Below are 17,081 nucleotides of genomic sequence, written 5' to 3'. Positions count from 1 at the left end.
GGGGCTGAGGCAGAACTGCTGGCTGGCTGCATCCCAATGGGATTTAATCTTCAGGATTTTAGGTGCATCTCTTAATTGCTGCACCAGGAACACACTGAAATCAATGCCTCCTACGTCGCTGGAAGGTGCATGCCTTGGGGATCAGCATCTATTCCAAACCTGTTGTTTTCTAAACAAAACCAATAGGAAACAAGTTATGCTCCATCCACCTTGACAAAACTACACGAGGCTGTTCCCAAAACGATCCTTCAGACCCAGCTCCAGATTTTAAGGCTGAAGATTTACTCCAAGGAGTTTCCGACTCTTCTTTTTAAATGAGAAACGCACTGTGCTTCGTGAGCTGAAATGTTATTTTAAGACAACCTGGTTTTCATGCTAGATTGGGAACAAGGACCACGTGGTTCCGCCAGGTTTAAAAGAGGTGAAAAGGAGCGAAAGGACCTGCAAGAACCCCAGATCCTCCTGACAACATTGGAAAGAGTCAAATTTAGAAATAAGGTGTGGTTGACTTTGGATAGACCAGACTTTGGCCCCCAAACCCCCACCACCACCAGAAGAGGTGAGGAATTCCTTCTCCTTATGCACATGGAAGCTTTAACAAAGTCCATGGTACAAACCAGGCTGCTCGGGCACCCCTCGCCCCGCAGCGATGCCGCTCTGCTTGCGGAACCCCCAAACTCCCGCAGCAGCAGCTGAGACAGCAAATAATACATTGATTTATCACTGGGACCAGACCAGAGCACAGCTACCTGCGACAGACACGAAGGTGGAAACCAAAATCCCCACACGGAGCCACCTCAGGGCCAGAAACATTTTCCACCCAGAGCTGAAGCTCCACACTGGAGATTTCTCATAACTGAAACGTTTTGGTTAAGACTCGCTTTTTTCCTTCAGAGCCCACCTTGGCCGGACCCTGGGGGTCTCATTTGTCCTGGGGACAGCTTAGTCGCAGGCTCTGGGGCAGCTCAGTGGCTCTGATTAAGCTGGTGCTGCTGAGCCCCGCTTTAAGGCAAGCATTCCTCCCCCAGCCCCAGTGCTGTACAGAAACCGTACCAATTAATGTGTCTTTTCCTTTTTATTGAAGGGGAAGGTACGATCTAAAGCAGCTTCATATCTTCTGGGTTTTTCCCTTCAAAATATGCATCGAATACTACTGAAACCTCAGCAAAGAAGCAGCTCCCCCCCCCGCCCCAGGCCTTCACCCCATGCACTTTCTTCCAGCGGGGCAGGAAGAAATTCCAGTTTGGGAATTTGCTTTGCTGCTGAACAAGCCATAGTCTGTGGGTTTGCTCTGCACATCTCAGAAGCCAATTCATTGCCAAGAGGACTAGGTTTCCAAACTCTTCAGCGGCTCCTAGAGGAGTGTGAGTCCGTGATAGAAATGTCAGCTCCTGCCAGGCTGCAAAACCCCTCCCAGAAGTATTTTCTTCCTCCCATGCGGTGACGAAGAGCTTTATCTGACTCAGAGGGTGAGGTGCTGAGCCTGCCAAGCGTTCAGGCAACACTAGAAGGCACCATTCCTCCAGAGATCAGCCTGCCCGGCTCCACCACCCAGAGCCATGGACACCCTCCTCCTGCTCAGCTGGAGCTCCATGCCCAACTACACAGCTAAAGAAAGCCACAAGCATGAGCCTAAAAAGACAAAAATCAGAATATTTTATTTCCTTGAGCTCCAGTGATACAACTGTAGCAGCATTTCACAAACGAATTCCTGCATTGTTAAATATACATTTAAGGAAACACATTAAATTCCAAGGCAGGCAAAAAAAAAATTAAGAACTGCGGACAAAGTTACTCATCCTCCCCTTTAAATAATATGTGCGTTTGTTGCAGACAAAGCAGCAGTACATGTTTCACATACCAGGTTAAAATAAAACTTCAGACCGCAGCAAAACTTCCAAATGCAAACCTAGAAGAGATGAGGGAGGGGCTTCGCTGAAGGGGCTTTCACCTGGAGATCCAGCATTATGCACAGCAGGAAACATTTTAAACATACAAGAGACCTCTGCAATTATTAGACCAACTGGGCGCATTCCCAACTGCAGAATGGGAAGTCTGGTTTTATCAGATACCCGGGGTAATCTGTAAAGAGCTCTATAAACATACAAGTGCTCCTCACCTGCTACCAGCTCGAGGCAGAGCAAGTTCCCAAGAAAACCTGGTTGAAATTATTTGTGCTCAACACTCAGAACGTTCCCAGACATGCTCTGGCCAGCAACCAGACTGGGATGCTGCCTGCCCCCTCCAAGGGTGATGCTCCGCTGGCCAAAACCACGACCGCCCTCCCAATCGCTCCACGGCCACACACTCTGTCCCTGGGCAAGTCCAGCCTTCGCGTCCCAGCTACTCGCAGGTTACTCCCAACAGGAGATGAAGCTCTCCCAGAATAGCCAAAGTAAAGTCAGAAATATTAAAGCTCAGCAGCCAGAGGAAGAGGATGATGCACTGGGGACCGCTCACCGAGTACGACTCCTAGCTACTGAAGCCGCACCGAAAGCGGTCACTATGCTACGGTTTGCGTCTTTTAATATTAAAGTGACCCAAAATTTTCATCAAAGTGTTTATGCCCATCTCCGATGGAAATATTTTGTGCAGTTCTGGTTCCTGTTAGTGACTCTCCAGTTTCTCAAGTCAACAGAAAAAGACACTCAAGGCTAACGGACAGCTCAAAGACCTCCACCCTCAGGACCTCTGTGCGCAGAGAGAGCCGACGGCTTTCTCCAGCTGCACCACCACAACCGGTGGCCTCAAGCTCACAGTTTTTACACTTTTAAGACACAGGGTGCATTTGACACAGTGATTCATTCAGTTTAAGTGACAAAAAGGCATCAAGAAGCTCATTTCACCACCATCAGTGGTACAAGGTTAATTTACCCAAGGCACATGCAACACCACCCAGAGAGGCACGCTTTGATTTGCCTTCTCCAAATCACAGAGCAAAAGGATTTGCTCTGCTTAGTGTCATCCTATGCAACACGCCTGGCTGACGGGACACAGCCAGCGACACCTGCCAGCCCAAAAGCTGCCCCTTGCATCACAGCTCGCCCGCAGACCCCCTCCGGTGCCCACAGCAAGCTGAAGCCACATCTCCAAAAGCTGCACCGTGCCCAGCAGTACGGAGATGGTGCCCGCTCCAGACATCAGCTGCTGCTGGCAGGGAAAGTTCCAGGGTGGACGGAGATTCGCCAGTTGGTGTTCTGTAACTTACATTTACATATCCAGGCCCCTAAAATCCCTCGTTAGCTACTGGTCATCCAAGTAACTGGCTAAAGGATGTATTTTGGTTTGGAAGAGCCGTTCCCAGGAGGAGCAGGGCACGCAGCAAGGTTGCCACCCTCGCCGAGCGGGCACAGCTTCGCTGGCCACCGCAAAGCTCAGTGTCCCACAGCAGCAAAACCAAACCCACAGCACCAGGAACCTCTCTAGGTTGCTTTCCCACACACCCCCTTCCCAAAAAGAGATGAGCAGCAGCTTATTGTCAAACATGGGCTGGAGGTGGCTTCGGTTCTGCAGGGAAGATTTTCCCAAGGCTTTCGTTGCCTGCTGCTGGTTTGGTGCTGCCAGGATGGGACCCTTGTGACTCAGTAGCTGAACTGTAAACAGAAGCTCTGGTCCCCCCACAGGGAGCAGAGCAGCTCCACGCACCCTGCTTCGACCCTGCCAGCTATCGAGATGTGCACGGTCGCTCCTGTAAGCAGGATCAGGGCCCTAGTGAAAAAGTATGAATAAATTAAGGGAGGATGAAGGCTGTTTAGCTATCACACACCATAAAAATGTACCTTTAAAAAAAAAGTGTTTGCAAAAAAAATACTATTCTTTAAAAATCTACATTTTTTTTTAAGACTCTCCTTGTAAAAAAAAAAAAAAAAAAAAAGGAGTTGATAGTTTTCCCCTCTCCCCCACAGAGTGATCAGGTATTTTGGGGTGCCCCTTCTTGGCATCCTACAGTTTCCCAAAGTGGTGCCCCCATTCCTTCTCCCCCATCCCAGCAAGTCTCAAGGGGCTACCAAGTACCTTGACACCCACACGAGAATCCAGGCCACCGTTTGGGGGCTAAATGCTGTACAATTAAAGCCAATCTGGCTATAAAAATAAATGCTTTTGTGTCTTCCTTACACAGGATGGAAGAATTTAGCCCTTTTTAAACAGCTCAGCATCTAGCTGTGATAGTATTTAAAAAACAACCCAAATGCCTAGATAGAAAAATAAAGGATAAACATTATCCATCTATTTTATATTTATATAAAAAGTAAGCTCTGTGACAAGATATTTTGCTTTTTTTCTGTAAAAAAACCCAGCCTAGGCTGTATAACCTAAGCCTTCTGGTAAGGAGTAAACTACATCTTCAAACTTATTCAGAGAAAAATATCAGTTAGCAATTTCACTTCTCCAAAATAAAGTTATTAAATATATATATTATTATAAGTCTTTATAAACTATTTAATTGTTTAAGCAAGGAGGGGAACACGTGACTGAGGACCACTTTAACCCCTCCTTCCTTGGGGAGGGAGAAGCGGACATCAGCTGTGAATCCACCAGAAACCTGGCACGTTCCTTAGCAGAGACCCCGAGCTGGGTGGCTTGCAGGCACACACGGACACACACGGAGGGGACACGGAGGCTCGCATTCACTCGCGGGAAGTCCTTCACAAGGATGTTCTTTTTTCCAGCTTGTGCTTTGTGAGAAAGTACTTGAAGAATTCATACACCGACCAGGCGATGGCCGTTGAAGGCATCTGGTAGATGACGCGTGCCTGCACCCCTCTGAAATACCCCGAAACGCCCCCCAGCTGATAGACAGTCTTGAAGGCGTTCACCATGCCCGAGAGATGTCCGCTGATGTTCACAGAGCTCAAGGCCACGTTCTCTTGGGTGTTGAGCAGGGTCTTGCAGACATCCAGAGGAGTGGTGGCGGCGGCGGCCACAGCCCCCGCCACGGCACCGGAGACTATGTGGGACCGCGGGTTATACTCCCGGTGTGGGTTGATCTGCTCCTGCATGAATTCGTAGGTGATGAAGTGAATGGCCTGGAAGGGGACGTTCATGGTGAGCTGGGTGGTGTAGCTGCGGTAGAAGGCACTGAACCCCTCCGTCTTCTGCACTGTCCTTACGCACGCCAGGACGGACTTGTAGGGGGAGTTGAACATCTGCATCCTCTGCTTCACCACTGGTCCAGGGGATGGATGCAGGGCGGGCAGCACCAGGCAGGACGGGCACAGGGAGATAAAGACTTATTAGCTACGGCACATCTTTCCTCGTCATCGCGACACCCAGACCCAACCTCCCCTCCCAAGTCTAAACTGCTAGGACATAAACCAGGCACTTCTGCAACGAGGAGCTCCTTATCGACAGGCTTCTACCAAAAGGCTGCGCACAATCTCTGCTTCTCCCAGCCCGCCCAGTGCCCCCCAAAAAACCTCAATGCAACAAGTGAGGGAAGCACGTCAGAGCTTGGCTCTGGTTCAACAGCTCTCCACGGGCTAATCCACTCCTCTCCTCAAGCTTAATTAAGGAACTTTTACTGCTCACTCGAAAGGCATTAAGACAGACCGATAAGGACCCTCAGATGCATCTGTGAGGATGCAGAGCTGTTGTGCTGAAACACTGACATACCAAGAGGACAAGGGCAGAAGGGTGGTTAAATAACTGTACATCACCTGGGAAGTGTAACAGACCCCACCTACAGTCCCAAGTCCTGAAATGGAAGAGCTTCCATTGACTTCAGCAAAAGGCCAATTAATTAATTTAATCAGAATACAATTAAAATTATTTTAAACACTAGAGACTTTTCCTCCTTCAGGAAAACCTGGCTTTGGGCCAACGCAGAAGTGCAATACATTAACACTGAAGAGCTGGCAGTCCAGCTAATTGTCTTCATTTTAGCTGCATTTCGCCGTTAGCCCTCTTAATGCCAGACTCTACCTAGGTGGGAAGGCTACACAACAGTCCCAACGGCTGCTGCGCTTGTCTAACAACATGACTGAGCTCAGTTTTGTCTGGGTAGCCCAAAGCTTCAGAAAAACCACAACCACTTCAATGAAGATGCGCTTGCAGAGCAGTAACAGCATCGCGTCAGTAAAGGTGACATCGGTTTTCCTGGAAAGCCACGATACGCCACGCAGATGCTCTGCAACCCCTCGGCAAGCAAAGGAAAACAGCCAGGCAGAATTTATCCCTGTACACTGGCCTGTCTGAGCTCATTAGAAGCTGGGCAGAGTCACTAAAGCAAAGGGCTCAAGCTGCTGAGATGGTGCAGGGTGTCCTCGGTGCCTTCCCAGGGCTGCTAACGGGGTGCAGCACTTCCCCTGACAGCACAGGGCATTACCTTCAGCGGGATTCATCACTGCGTCGTGGAGTAGCGTGGCCACACTCCCAGCTATACCTGCAAGACACAAGAGCATTCTTCAAAAAAAAAAAAAAAATTAAAAAAATTCAGAAGCCAGGGCTTGCTCGGGCACTGCCACGCGTGGAGTCAGCAGCCGATGGTGCAGGCAGCCCCGAGCACCCGCGTACTGCTGCCTGGGGAGCTGCAGCCCAGCTCTGCAGCAAGCCCAAGGAAGCAGCCAGCAACACGACTCCTTCCCAGTGCAGAAAAACCCATCCAGAGCAGCGTGACGGGAACCAGGATCTGCTCACAGGATCGCAGCCGCCACCTCTGCTATGCCCTACAACTCGCAAAGTTTTGTCTATGCAAGACACCACTGGCTTCACTCAGCCCGCGCTGGACTGAGAAGTGAGCAATGTTTAGAACTGGCTCAGCACATCCATAATTAGGCATTTTCATCCATTTACTCAGTCTAGTGTTAAACACTAATTGCACAGATTCTGCAAACATCCAGCCAGCCATTAAAGATTCTGCAGTTGGCTCTAGGATGCGCCTCCCGAGCCACACCTTCACCTTTGATGTAGGTTTCAATCTCAAATTCTCTCTTGCCCAAATGACTTTCGGTCATTTCTCATTAACACAGCGCTTCAGTTTTCCTGCTGGTACTGAAAGCCTGTAGCTACTTGAAAGGCAAACACGGGAAGCGTATTACTAGCAAAAAGCAGCAAGCCAGAAGGATATTATATACTCTTAAGTGAGTTGGTTGAGTCAAGTGACTGCCGTGGCAGATTCCTAGTGCCACGTCATGTCAAGGACCAGGCAGAAGCGTCTTCTCCACAAACCCTTTTGTAACACCCCGGCTGCTCAGTTAGAGGGTTTCTGCTGTTAGAGCAGTATCGCTGGACCTAAAAGCAAAAGCCTTTCTGGTAGAAGCAAAATCTTTAACAAAGCACGTGAGCACACAGAGGACGCAGCGCACTTTATCGTGCTGGAGCTCCACAGGAGACATCTGGGAACAACCTGCACTTCAAACCTCAAGAGGTTTAGATGATGCCTTCAACAAAGCCAGAAACAGCCTGCGACTGCATCTGAACACCTTGTCCAATGTACTGATTACTTGTGCTAGAATAATTTGAGATGAAGGAGTAGTGCAGAAATCCAGATTAGACTAAGGCTTTGGAGGGTGCACAACAGTTGCCATCAGGGGTTTCAGGCCAGGAAGGGCTTCTCTACTCTGCTGCTGAGAGCCAGCCCAGCCATCTCTGCCCTCTGGAAGAGAGATCTACCAAGCAGTCAGTAGTCCGAAGACAGGGCACGGGTTTCAGAGGAGCATGGTGACCAGCGTGAAGCACTCAACCAGAAAGCAGGTGCCACACTCGCCCGCCTGACTTCCCCCTGCCTCTCCAGGGCTCCCAAAGCAAATGCCAAGATCTGCAAGCCTGGGGTTACGTTTGCGTCTTGCATCCTCCCCTATGGATATTTAGGGCGGCAGTCTGAATGCAGGCTGCCTACAGCAGATCTTCCAGGAGCAGAGCACAGCGAAAGATGCCAGGCTAAGCGTATGAAGCGAGCAAGGGACAGGCTATTAACTGCAATTGGGTTTTTTTTGTTCAAAAAACAAAAATACCATTGGCCAAGTGGCTGTTTCCTCCATGCTGGATAGTATCACTTAGAGACTTTTTCATTTTTTCATAGCAGGCAAAGTACATTGCGTGGGCAGGGCCGGCCCCCAGCATGGTGACATTAATCCCACGTAAAGGCCTCCAGAAACCCTCTGTAAGGACAATCTTCTTCAGAGCTTCATACACGCTCCTGTACTGGGCTTTGGGGTCCGGCTGCAAGCTCTGCATCCTTGTCTGCAACAAAGCACACGAAGGGAGAGGCCTCAGTTACCCGTCTTTAATGCAACAAGCACAAGCCATAGAGTTAAAGAGCTACAAAACTTGCAAGATCATTAGAGGGGTCAATAATTTATTCCCCAGTTGCACCCGCGCTGGGGCCACGGCGCTATTTATCCCCGCTTTGCCTGCCAGACCAGCGAGATTAATTCCACACTCCCATTGCAACACCAAAACATTACGAGGCTGCTCAGGCAAGCGCTCAGCGGAGGGAAGTGTAACCTCTGCTCTTGTTTATGCATGGAAAGTACAGGGAATTAAGCTAGCGCAGTTGTTCAAAAGACTGAGTGAAGAAATACAGTTAGGTCTTTAATTGCCTCTTGCTTACAACACTCCCAGCTCCCTGCCCCGGCTTGTTTCTCCTGCAGTTGCTCAGCCGCTTGTGACACTCGGTGTGGAGTTTAGTCCGCTCGATTGGGAAACAGGTTTCCTCGAAGGGCAGGCTGAGAAAATGGGGTATCCCCCGCAGAGGGCGAGACAGGCAAAGGCCACCCCGTTTCTCCTGCAGAGACCCAAGGAAGACCCAGCTGGTGACTGCGTCCCCCAGAGCCGCCCTTCACCCCATCTTCCCTCCCAGCTCCTCGTGCCCTGCAGCCACCAACTGCCCGAGCCAGGAGGTTTCATCCACATCTTTGTTCAATAGCCCTCGACGGGCTTTTCTTCCACAGATTTTTAAAGGCAGCTAAGCTTCTGGCATCCAAAGCATCCTATTAAACTCACCGCCATCACTTAATTATGCACCGTGGGAAAAAAAAATTACTTCTTTTAGTTTGTTTCAGGCTTCTGCAGACCGATGCCGTCGCACACCAGCAACGCTCAAAGCCCTTGCAACGATGATGCCAGCCTGCGATGGGTGTTTGCAGGGCACAGACCCCAGCCACCTCCCACCAGCGACGGGAGAGATGCTGGCAGGGCTTAAACCTCTACGAGCGTCCAGCAAGACCAAGCAAATCTAGAGCATCAAGACGCAAAGGGCTCTGCTACTCCTGCCGAGCAGCCCACAAGTCTCGCTGGTCTGCAACACCGCTGATACACCCCATCGTACCGAAACCAGTCGGAAGGGATAGAGCCTTTGGTGCAGCCTCACACCTTGAAACACAAACACCACCAAATTAACGCTCTTTCAAGAAGAAGCTTGAGAACGGCAATTCAGAGGTCATTTGGGATTGCCAGGAAGGACGCCTTCCACCCCGTCAGCTGGGACACCCCATCTCCAGAATAAAGTTTCCCCCAAACGATTTGGCAGCGTGCAGACACCAGTGCCGCCCTCGCAGGCAAAGCAACACAAGCGGCTCGGTCCTCGGCAGAGATTCAACAGCCCTTGAAAAAGCAAGGACTGCCTGTGCCACCTCCGCACTTCCTCATCAGGACAAATCCCTTCAAGCTTATCGATTCACATCAGTAACTAGCCAGGAGGCAATACTACAGCGAAGCTTTCAGGCAAGATTAAGCCAATAAAAGTGTTTCAGGTTTGGACCTTTGATTCCTCAAACCGCTCTAGTTACCAGAGACTGAAAAGCACTTTCACGCACACTTTCTGAGACCAAGGAAGAGATCAGAGCTCAATTCAGGACTTCAATCCAGTATAATAATAAAACCAAGCTATGGAAGCCGCTAACCAATATGTGAGGCTAAGCCAACAAATGATTGCATTTGTAGTGAATATTGTAAAAAAATTGCACAGGAATTGCAAAGTTCAGCAGCTAGCTGAATTTCAGATTTCTGAGGATCAGCCAGCAGTCATGACAAGGCATCACCCTACAACAGGGAATTTGGTGGCCTCGAGCAAAACTTCCTGTTTCAGAGCACTAAATGCACTGTAACCTATGAACAGTGCTGGAAATAAACCCAAAAGCTCAGAAAAATCCTCCCGTAAAGGCAGCAACAGGCCTGAAATATCTTGGAATTTAAAAACAGGTTTTAAATCTGGCTCTCAGCCCTCGCTGAGCTGGTGTAAGGTTCTTGCAACCCCTCCACACAGGTCTCTGCACCTTCCCGTCCCGCGGATGCTCCTCAGAAGGGGCTGGATTTCACGATGCCCCGGAGAAACTCGCGGCAGCCGTTCCACTGTCAGCGTGACTCAGCATGACCCACTGCTGCCGAGCTGGTCGCATCCAGCTGGGGGTTTGGATTTTTTTTTTTTTATGCTCTGCTAGTTTTAACTTGAAGGCATTGCTTCAGACTGACCCCAGGAGATCTCGATCTCACCCTGGTCTATGGCTGGGATGCCTTGGAAGCAGCCGATATAATTTAAACATGCAGCAGCGTCATCTCGTCAGCAAGATAATCAGGGATAAGTGCTCCTGTAAAGCAATAAACTATCAGCCTGGCATGTGCGGGACCAAAGCGCGTGGTGCTGTGTTGTTGGGAACTAACCCCGAGTATCTCCACCTTTACTGAGGATCCAGTTGCTTTCAGAAGAGAATGGATAAATTTCAATTTTTCTTTTTCTGTTGATCACCTGAGCCACTCTAGAGGGGTTCAAAAGCTGACACCATACCCCAGAGCGGGCGGTAAGTGCATGTTGTACCCACCTAACCCACGCACGCTGTGGTTTGCATCACCACCAGCACAGCCGGGTCCACAGGCTTGCAATTTTCATTAAAGCTGTGGATAGAAACAGGACAAACAGCCCAAGGAGTAACCAAAACCAGGATCTCCCGTGTGCCAGCTGCAATGCAAGAGGCACAGAGCTGAAAACAGGTTCAGCTCTGTTTTGTCCAGGATAAGTTTATCACGGTGTGAATGATGATGATTTGCTATGAGCTATGCAGTCCTCACCCCTGCCAGCTCCTGCCACTTATCTGAAACCAGCAGGCTCCTCCAGGAGCCTCACCCCCGGCTAAAGCAGCCAAGAAACACTTCTCCACCTACTCGGGTTAATCCTCATTGCATAAGGCAAGAGCGCACTGACAACCGCAAGCGTCCCAGTAGTCCTGGTTTCAGCTTGGGCATAAGAAGCAACACCAAAAGTCACAGCTTCAGGTTCATCAGGTTACCTGCTGTTTGCGGACCAGCGCCGTCTTTAGGGATCTGTCGGGGGGGGGGGCACCCAGCCTTCCTGCTGCCAGGAGCAGAGGAATAGTCCAGGGTAGTTTTCTATCTAGAATCATTTTACTAACAAGACTCAGGTCACTAGTTTTGCATATTCTCGCAAAGGGTCACCGATTTGACATGCCACTGTACAAACAAGCTCAGATCTAATTCACCTTTTTTTTTTTCTCTGAACATGGCATGCTTTCTCCAAGTTCAGCCTGCACATTCATGTGGCAGACAACCAGCCCGGTCTCCCTACAGCTAACAAAAGACACGGTGAACACAATATGCTTTTACCAGGAAATAAGCAGCATTTCTGCAGCAACCCGGTCGGATCCTGCACGCCAGAGGAGGCTTTGCTATTGCACGACCCGTGCCATGCTCAAGCTCTGAACTCCCTTTTTTTTTGTTGCCAGGCTGTTTTTCAGCTAGAGCAGCTCCCCAGCCAAGCACCACACTTGATGTGGCACCCAGCCCTGTCTGCCAAGGCCCACGGGAGGGGAGCACAGGGTCAGTCGAACAGGTTAGCCGTGACTTTCCAGCACCCCAACGCTATCAGCTGAAACAAGAGCAACTGCTCCTCCTAGACCCGTGTCGAGATGGGTGGGTGCAGAACGCCCCACCACCAAACCCAAGCCAAGGCAAGCGTCCCTAACCCCAAAGTCCAAATAAACCACAGTAAAACAGCTCACAGGAGCTCATCTGCCCTGCCACCCTCATCCTTGTGTGCTTTCAAGACCTCAGTTACAAGCAGGGAAGCTCCAAAGCCTCCTTGCTCCAAAGCCTCCTTGCTCCAAAGCCTCCTTGCTCCAGGCAGGTCACCCACAGTTGACTGTCCTAGCTGGAACCACCAAAACACTTGCTCCATCCCTCCCACCAAGCCCCACTGTACTTCTCCTTTCCTTTCCACTCCCTCCTCTGGCACTGCAGATGTAGGCTAGATGTTTCTCCTACCCTTCACCCCAGGAGTTCCCATCACAGCACGGGACCTCCCGTACCCGTTAGGAACCACGCACAGCCACAGCACAATCAATTTACAGATGTCTCATTGCACCAGCTTGGTTAGGAGCAGTTCAGGTTTTCACGGAGAACGACCGCAACGTCGTTAGGGCAGGAGCAAGGACTTTTTGTCATTAGTGCAACTGCCACCCACAGCGAGGAAGGGAGGTTCAAGCCCAGCACATCTCCGGTTTCTCGCTGAGCTGTCTCACACCAGCAATTAGTTCCCAGGTGAGGACAACAGTTCTTCACATCCTCAAGGCAGCAACTTTACCTGCCTTGGGAAACCAGCTCCAGCAGCCTTGCAGAAAAGCCACCAAATGGCTTGAGCAAGAGGAGGGAGGAGGCTCCAGGGGAGTCCTCCAGAAACTCCCTTTTGCTGCCATCAGAAGTCCTTACCATGTTGATCTCTACAATTAATTTGGAGGCTGATCAGGCTTGCCAGGACAGCTGTGTTTTCAGCAGCTACAAAACAAAACAAGCCTGAGCACTATGAGAAACACCATCGGCATACATCTAAAAACCTGCAGTTCAAGCCAGGGTTTTACTACGATGACGGCGTTAAGTGGGTAAGACAGAGGCCAGCGTGCAGTTAAGGCTGAAGCTGCAAGGTGGTCTTTCCCATTGGAAGGAAAAGGATGGGAAGGAAGAGACACTGAGCACGTCTCAATCGCCACAAGCCTCCAGCCGAAGCTTTAGTTGGCAAGTACAACCCGTAACACATTTCCCCCCCGAACAAACAGCAGCGCTGCTGCAAAACGCACGTACAGCCAGCGACGAGTGCTTTAAGTTACAGCGCGGTTCTCGCAGCCAGGTGCTGTAGTAGGCTGCACATGGGCACAGGCATCACGGATTTACACCCTCCCTCGTCACATCCCAGCACGTGTCGCGCCGCGCGCACCGACGGCACCTCCGGGCGTTTTCGGCGCTGTCACACAGGCGTATCTACGAACTCCGCAGAGGTCCATAGGGCGCCGTTTTAACGGCTTTGCCTCGACTCACCTCCACAGGGCACCACCACCGCAGCCTGCCCTACCCCGACCTCGTCAACCTCAGGAATTGTGCAAGTGTCTGAAGCGAACAATTCCCCAAATTAAAACGTTTTCGCTTTCTCTTTCAGAGGAAATGACTCGCTGGACCCAAAACATTTCTTCTACAGCACGGATTTAGCCAGGTTCTTGAAACACCTCTTTCCCACCTCCTCCACGGGCTCTGCTCAGCCGTGACTGATGCCGGCAATTATTATCCAGAAAGTCAGCCTAAGGAAGGAGCTTCGCTGCTTTTCTGTAGGAGGAGAGTGGCACGTTTCCCATGGTAAAGCGAAAGACAGCTGCTCTTACAAGCTTAGTGTTCGGTTACTCCCGTTGCAGGAAAAAAAAGCCCTTTTGGGGTCAGTTGTCACCTCTTCCCGTAACAGACAGACAGAAGAGGCACAGACCAGCAGCAAGTGCCCATTGCAGGAGCAGGACCCAAAGCCTGCAGCTCAGGATTCTACCCTGGTCCTGACACATGGGGTGACCTTGGTCACGCTCCGCTGGAGTTTTCCTGCAGCCAGCCAACAGCCGGAATATTTTATCTGCTTCCGAGAACTTCAAGGCAGTTTGCCGAGTGGGATTATTCCCAGCATAAGGCATTGCCCCGGCACTCTCCTAGCACAGGCGCGCTGTCAGCCCTGAAGCAACCAGGGAATTCACTGCCCAGTGAAATCAGCACTTTTACCTTCCTACAAAGCACCTCCCGCTCCGGGAAACCAAGCACAACTTTCGTTTTCTCCCTCTCCCTTTTCCCCGCAGAGGAAATACCCTCTTAACGCCATAAAGTCCGGAGTGACGACATGCTGCTCCGACCGTGACTTGGCAGAAAATATCAGCCTTATTTGTGAAAGGAGCCGGTGCGGAAGGCACTCGGGGTGGGCACAGACCCTGCGCCTCGTGGGGGGGGACACCCACGATGCAGAGCAGCCCAAACCTACGAGCTAGGTCCACCAGGCACAGACCCAGAGGGAAAACGTGGGGGGAAAAAAAAAAAGGAGAGAATATTTCCTTGGAGTGCTTATCGCAGCCCACTGGCAAGACCTCCAGTGCCTCAAAGCGAAGGCATTTCCTCTCCTCTCCTCCTTCTACTCTTTCAGGGAGCCCTGCATTGAAAAAAGGAGAAATTAGAGCATCTGCTTGCAGCCTTTCCCGACCGGACCATGGAGGATCCGTCAGCACCGGCAATACAGTACTGAGGGCGTACGGCTTTTCCCAACTTTATTTTCTCTTTTTTTAAGCTGCCAGAGCAGCATGCTGGCAGGCCAGAGGGAGGAAATACCCTTCACGATGCTTCCTACCACACCGATGACGCCACGAAGTCTACCCTGGCGTGTACTCGACGGCACCGACAGCACGCTCGTTAGCCTCGAGCGGCTCATCCTCATTAAAACCCAACCACCACCGGCATACCTGCAACCACGCCAGTCCCTTCATAAAGCCCAGACCCTGGAAAAACCACCACAGACCGCACCATCCCACTTGCTTTTCCCTCCCGGGTTGGGATTCCAACACGACGGTTGGGAAAAGCCACCCGGGATTGGGGTGGGGGGTGGCTCCTGCTCCAGCCCCATGGCAGGAGGGCACTGGTGGCATCTCCCACGCCGCGGAGCAGCACGAGGACTTTGCTTGTGGCAGGCTGGGGCGGCGAGGCCCGGCACGCACCTTTGCACCGTAGGTTGCGTAAAAGCTCGCTGGGGCCGAGGACGCCGGGGCTGGCACCCAAAGGGGCTGCGGGGACGGCTCCGGGGTGTGGGTGTGCAGCTCCGGCTTCCGTCGGAGACCTCGGGGGTGACACCTCCGGGACCTTGCACACCTCCAGCCCGCCGCACCATCCTACGCCTCGCTCACACCCAGCCTGGTACAACTCTGCTCCTCCCAAGCAACATTCCCCACCCCGGGAGCCCCATGCACCCCAAAACTCATTGCACACTTCCCCCTCCTTGCACCCTGACACCCCTTGCACACTTTTCCCCCTACATGCACCCCAACAGCCATTGCACACTTTGCCCTACTTGCACGCCTACACCCCCTGCACACTTCTCCCCCTCCTTGCACCCTGGCACCCCTTGCACACTTCCCCCGCTACTTGTGCCCTGACACCCCTTGCACTTTCCCTGCTACTTGTGCCCCAACACCCCTTGCACTTTCCCTGCTACTTGTGCCCTGATGCCCCTTGCACACTTCCCCCCTACATGCACCCCAACACCCCCTGCACACTTCTCCCCCCTCCTTGCACCCCGGCACCCCTTGCACACTTTCCCTGCTACTTGTGCCCTGATGCCCCTTGCACACTTCCCCCCTACATGCACCCCAACACCCCTTGCACACTTCTCCCCCCTCCTTGCACCCCGGCACCCCTTGCACACTTTCCCTGCTACTTGTGCCCTGATGCCCCTTGCACACTTCCCCCCTACATGCACCCCAACACCCCTTGCACACTTCTCCCCCCTCCTTGCACCCCGGCACCCCTTGCACACTTCCCCTGCTACTTGTGCCCTGATGCCCCTTGCACACTTCTCCCCACTTGCACCCCAACACCCCTTGCACGCTTCCCCCCCACTTACACCCCAAAACCCGTTGCACACTTTCCCCACTACTTGTGCCCTGATGCCCCTTGCACACTTCCCCCCACTTGCACCCCGACACCCCTTGCACACTTCTCCCCCCTCCTTGCACCCCAACACCCCTCGCACACTTTCCCTGCTACTTGCACGCCGACACCCCTCGCACACTTCCCCCCACTTACACCCCAACACCCCTCGCACTCTTCCCCCCCCTCCTTGCACCCCCGCACCCCCCCCACCCCAACCCGTGCTCTCCCACTTGCAGCAGCACAAACACTCCCGGTGCACTCCCCCCCCCCCCAAAATCCCCGCCTCCCCCCAGACCGGCAGCCATCAGAGCAGATCCCGGAGGAGGTTCCGCACCTTGACCGAGTCCACCGGGTACATGACCGTGTGCTCCATGATGCCCGCCACCGCTCCGGCCATCATGTGGGTGCCGAGCGAGGCGCCGCTGGGCAGCCCCTCGTACTCCTCGCCCTCCATAAGCGGTGCGGGGGGGGCGGCGGGGGTGGCAGCGGGGGGGCCGGGCCCCGGGGGCACCGCCGCGTTCCCCCCCACTCCACAGCTCAGCTCCATCCGTCCGGTACCGGCGGCGGGTGGAGGGAAGGGAAAAGGGGGGGAAAGGGGGAAAGGGGGGGCCGGGGGGGGGCGGGGGGGTCCGCACGGGGCTCGCGCGCCGCCCCGGCCCCCGCTTTAAAGCCGCGCCCCGCGCCCCGCCCCGCCCCGCGCCAGCCAATCAGCGAGCCGCGGCCGCCGCCCCATCGGGGAGGGGGGTGGAGTCAAGCGGTGTGACGTTCCGGAGAGCGGAGGCAGGGGGAGGTGGGGCGGGAGGGGATTGGCAGGGATGAGGGCGAATTGGAGGGGAGCAGGAGGAGGGGCGGAGGAGAGTGATTGGTTTTGCCGGCCGGGGAGGGGCGGGTCTTAGTGGGGGGGGGAGGAGGGAGGCGCGCGGGGTGTGGGGCTCGGCGGCGCGAGCGCCGGGCGTGCAAACGGGCCGGCGCGCGGTCCTCGTGCAGGGCGTGCAAGGGCGGGAGGGGTGGTGGTGGGGGGAGTGCGAGCACGTGACCCCCGCGCGCCCGCCCACCCCCGTGCAAGCACGCGCCCCTCGTGCAAACACACACCCCCCCCCTCCCGGTGACTCCGCCCCTTTGCACGCGCGGCCGTATCGTGAGCGCTTGTGCAAAGCGCTTGTGCAAGCACAAGCGCGGGTGGGAGAGCCCTCGTG

General features: G+C 53.1%; 1 protein-coding gene across 4 annotated transcripts; it reads right to left on the bottom strand.

The window, feature by feature from the left end:
- Positions 1 to 1,639: 1,639 nt before the first annotated feature.
- Positions 1,640 to 16,447, bottom strand: SLC25A37 (solute carrier family 25 member 37). 4 transcript variants are annotated; one of them, XM_075043575.1, is made up of 5 exons: positions 16,220 to 16,429; positions 8,552 to 8,725; positions 7,953 to 8,181; positions 6,326 to 6,382; positions 1,640 to 5,167 (listed from the first exon to the last, which is right to left on the bottom strand). In XM_075043575.1, the coding sequence occupies exons 1-5, from the start codon at positions 16,337 to 16,339 to the stop codon at positions 4,647 to 4,649; spliced, it is 1,101 nt and encodes a 366-aa protein (XP_074899676.1). In that variant the 5' UTR covers positions 16,340 to 16,429; the 3' UTR covers positions 1,640 to 4,646. The 4 variants fall into 4 exon arrangements, with proteins under 4 accessions (XP_074899676.1, XP_074899677.1, XP_074899678.1 ...); XM_075043576.1 differs by lacking the exon at positions 8,552 to 8,725 and having other exon boundaries at positions 16,220 to 16,447; XM_075043577.1 differs by lacking the exons at positions 8,552 to 8,725; positions 16,220 to 16,429 and adding an exon at positions 13,457 to 13,913.
- Positions 16,448 to 17,081: the final 634 nt, after the last annotated feature.

The sequence above is a fragment of the Buteo buteo genome, chromosome 12 (assembly GCF_964188355.1).
Source record: "Buteo buteo chromosome 12, bButBut1.hap1.1, whole genome shotgun sequence".
Classification (NCBI taxonomy): Eukaryota; Metazoa; Chordata; class Aves; order Accipitriformes; family Accipitridae; genus Buteo; species Buteo buteo.
The sequence above is the reverse complement of the archived record's forward strand: the minus strand, read 5'-3'. Positions and strand labels throughout refer to the sequence as shown.

Coding starts and splice junctions, on each gene's coding strand:
- SLC25A37 (XM_075043575.1), bottom strand. CDS start 16,339: ATGGAGGGCGAGGAGTACGAGGGGCTGCCCAGCGGCGCCTCGCTCGGC. Junction 8,182..8,551: donor GGCAGGGAGCTGGGAGTGTT/GTAAGCAAGAGG, acceptor GCTTTGTTGCAG/ACAAGGATGCAGAGCTTGCA. Junction 6,383..7,952: donor AAACAGCCACTTGGCCAATG/GTATTTTTGTTT, acceptor TGTGTCTTGCAG/GTATAGCTGGGAGTGTGGCC.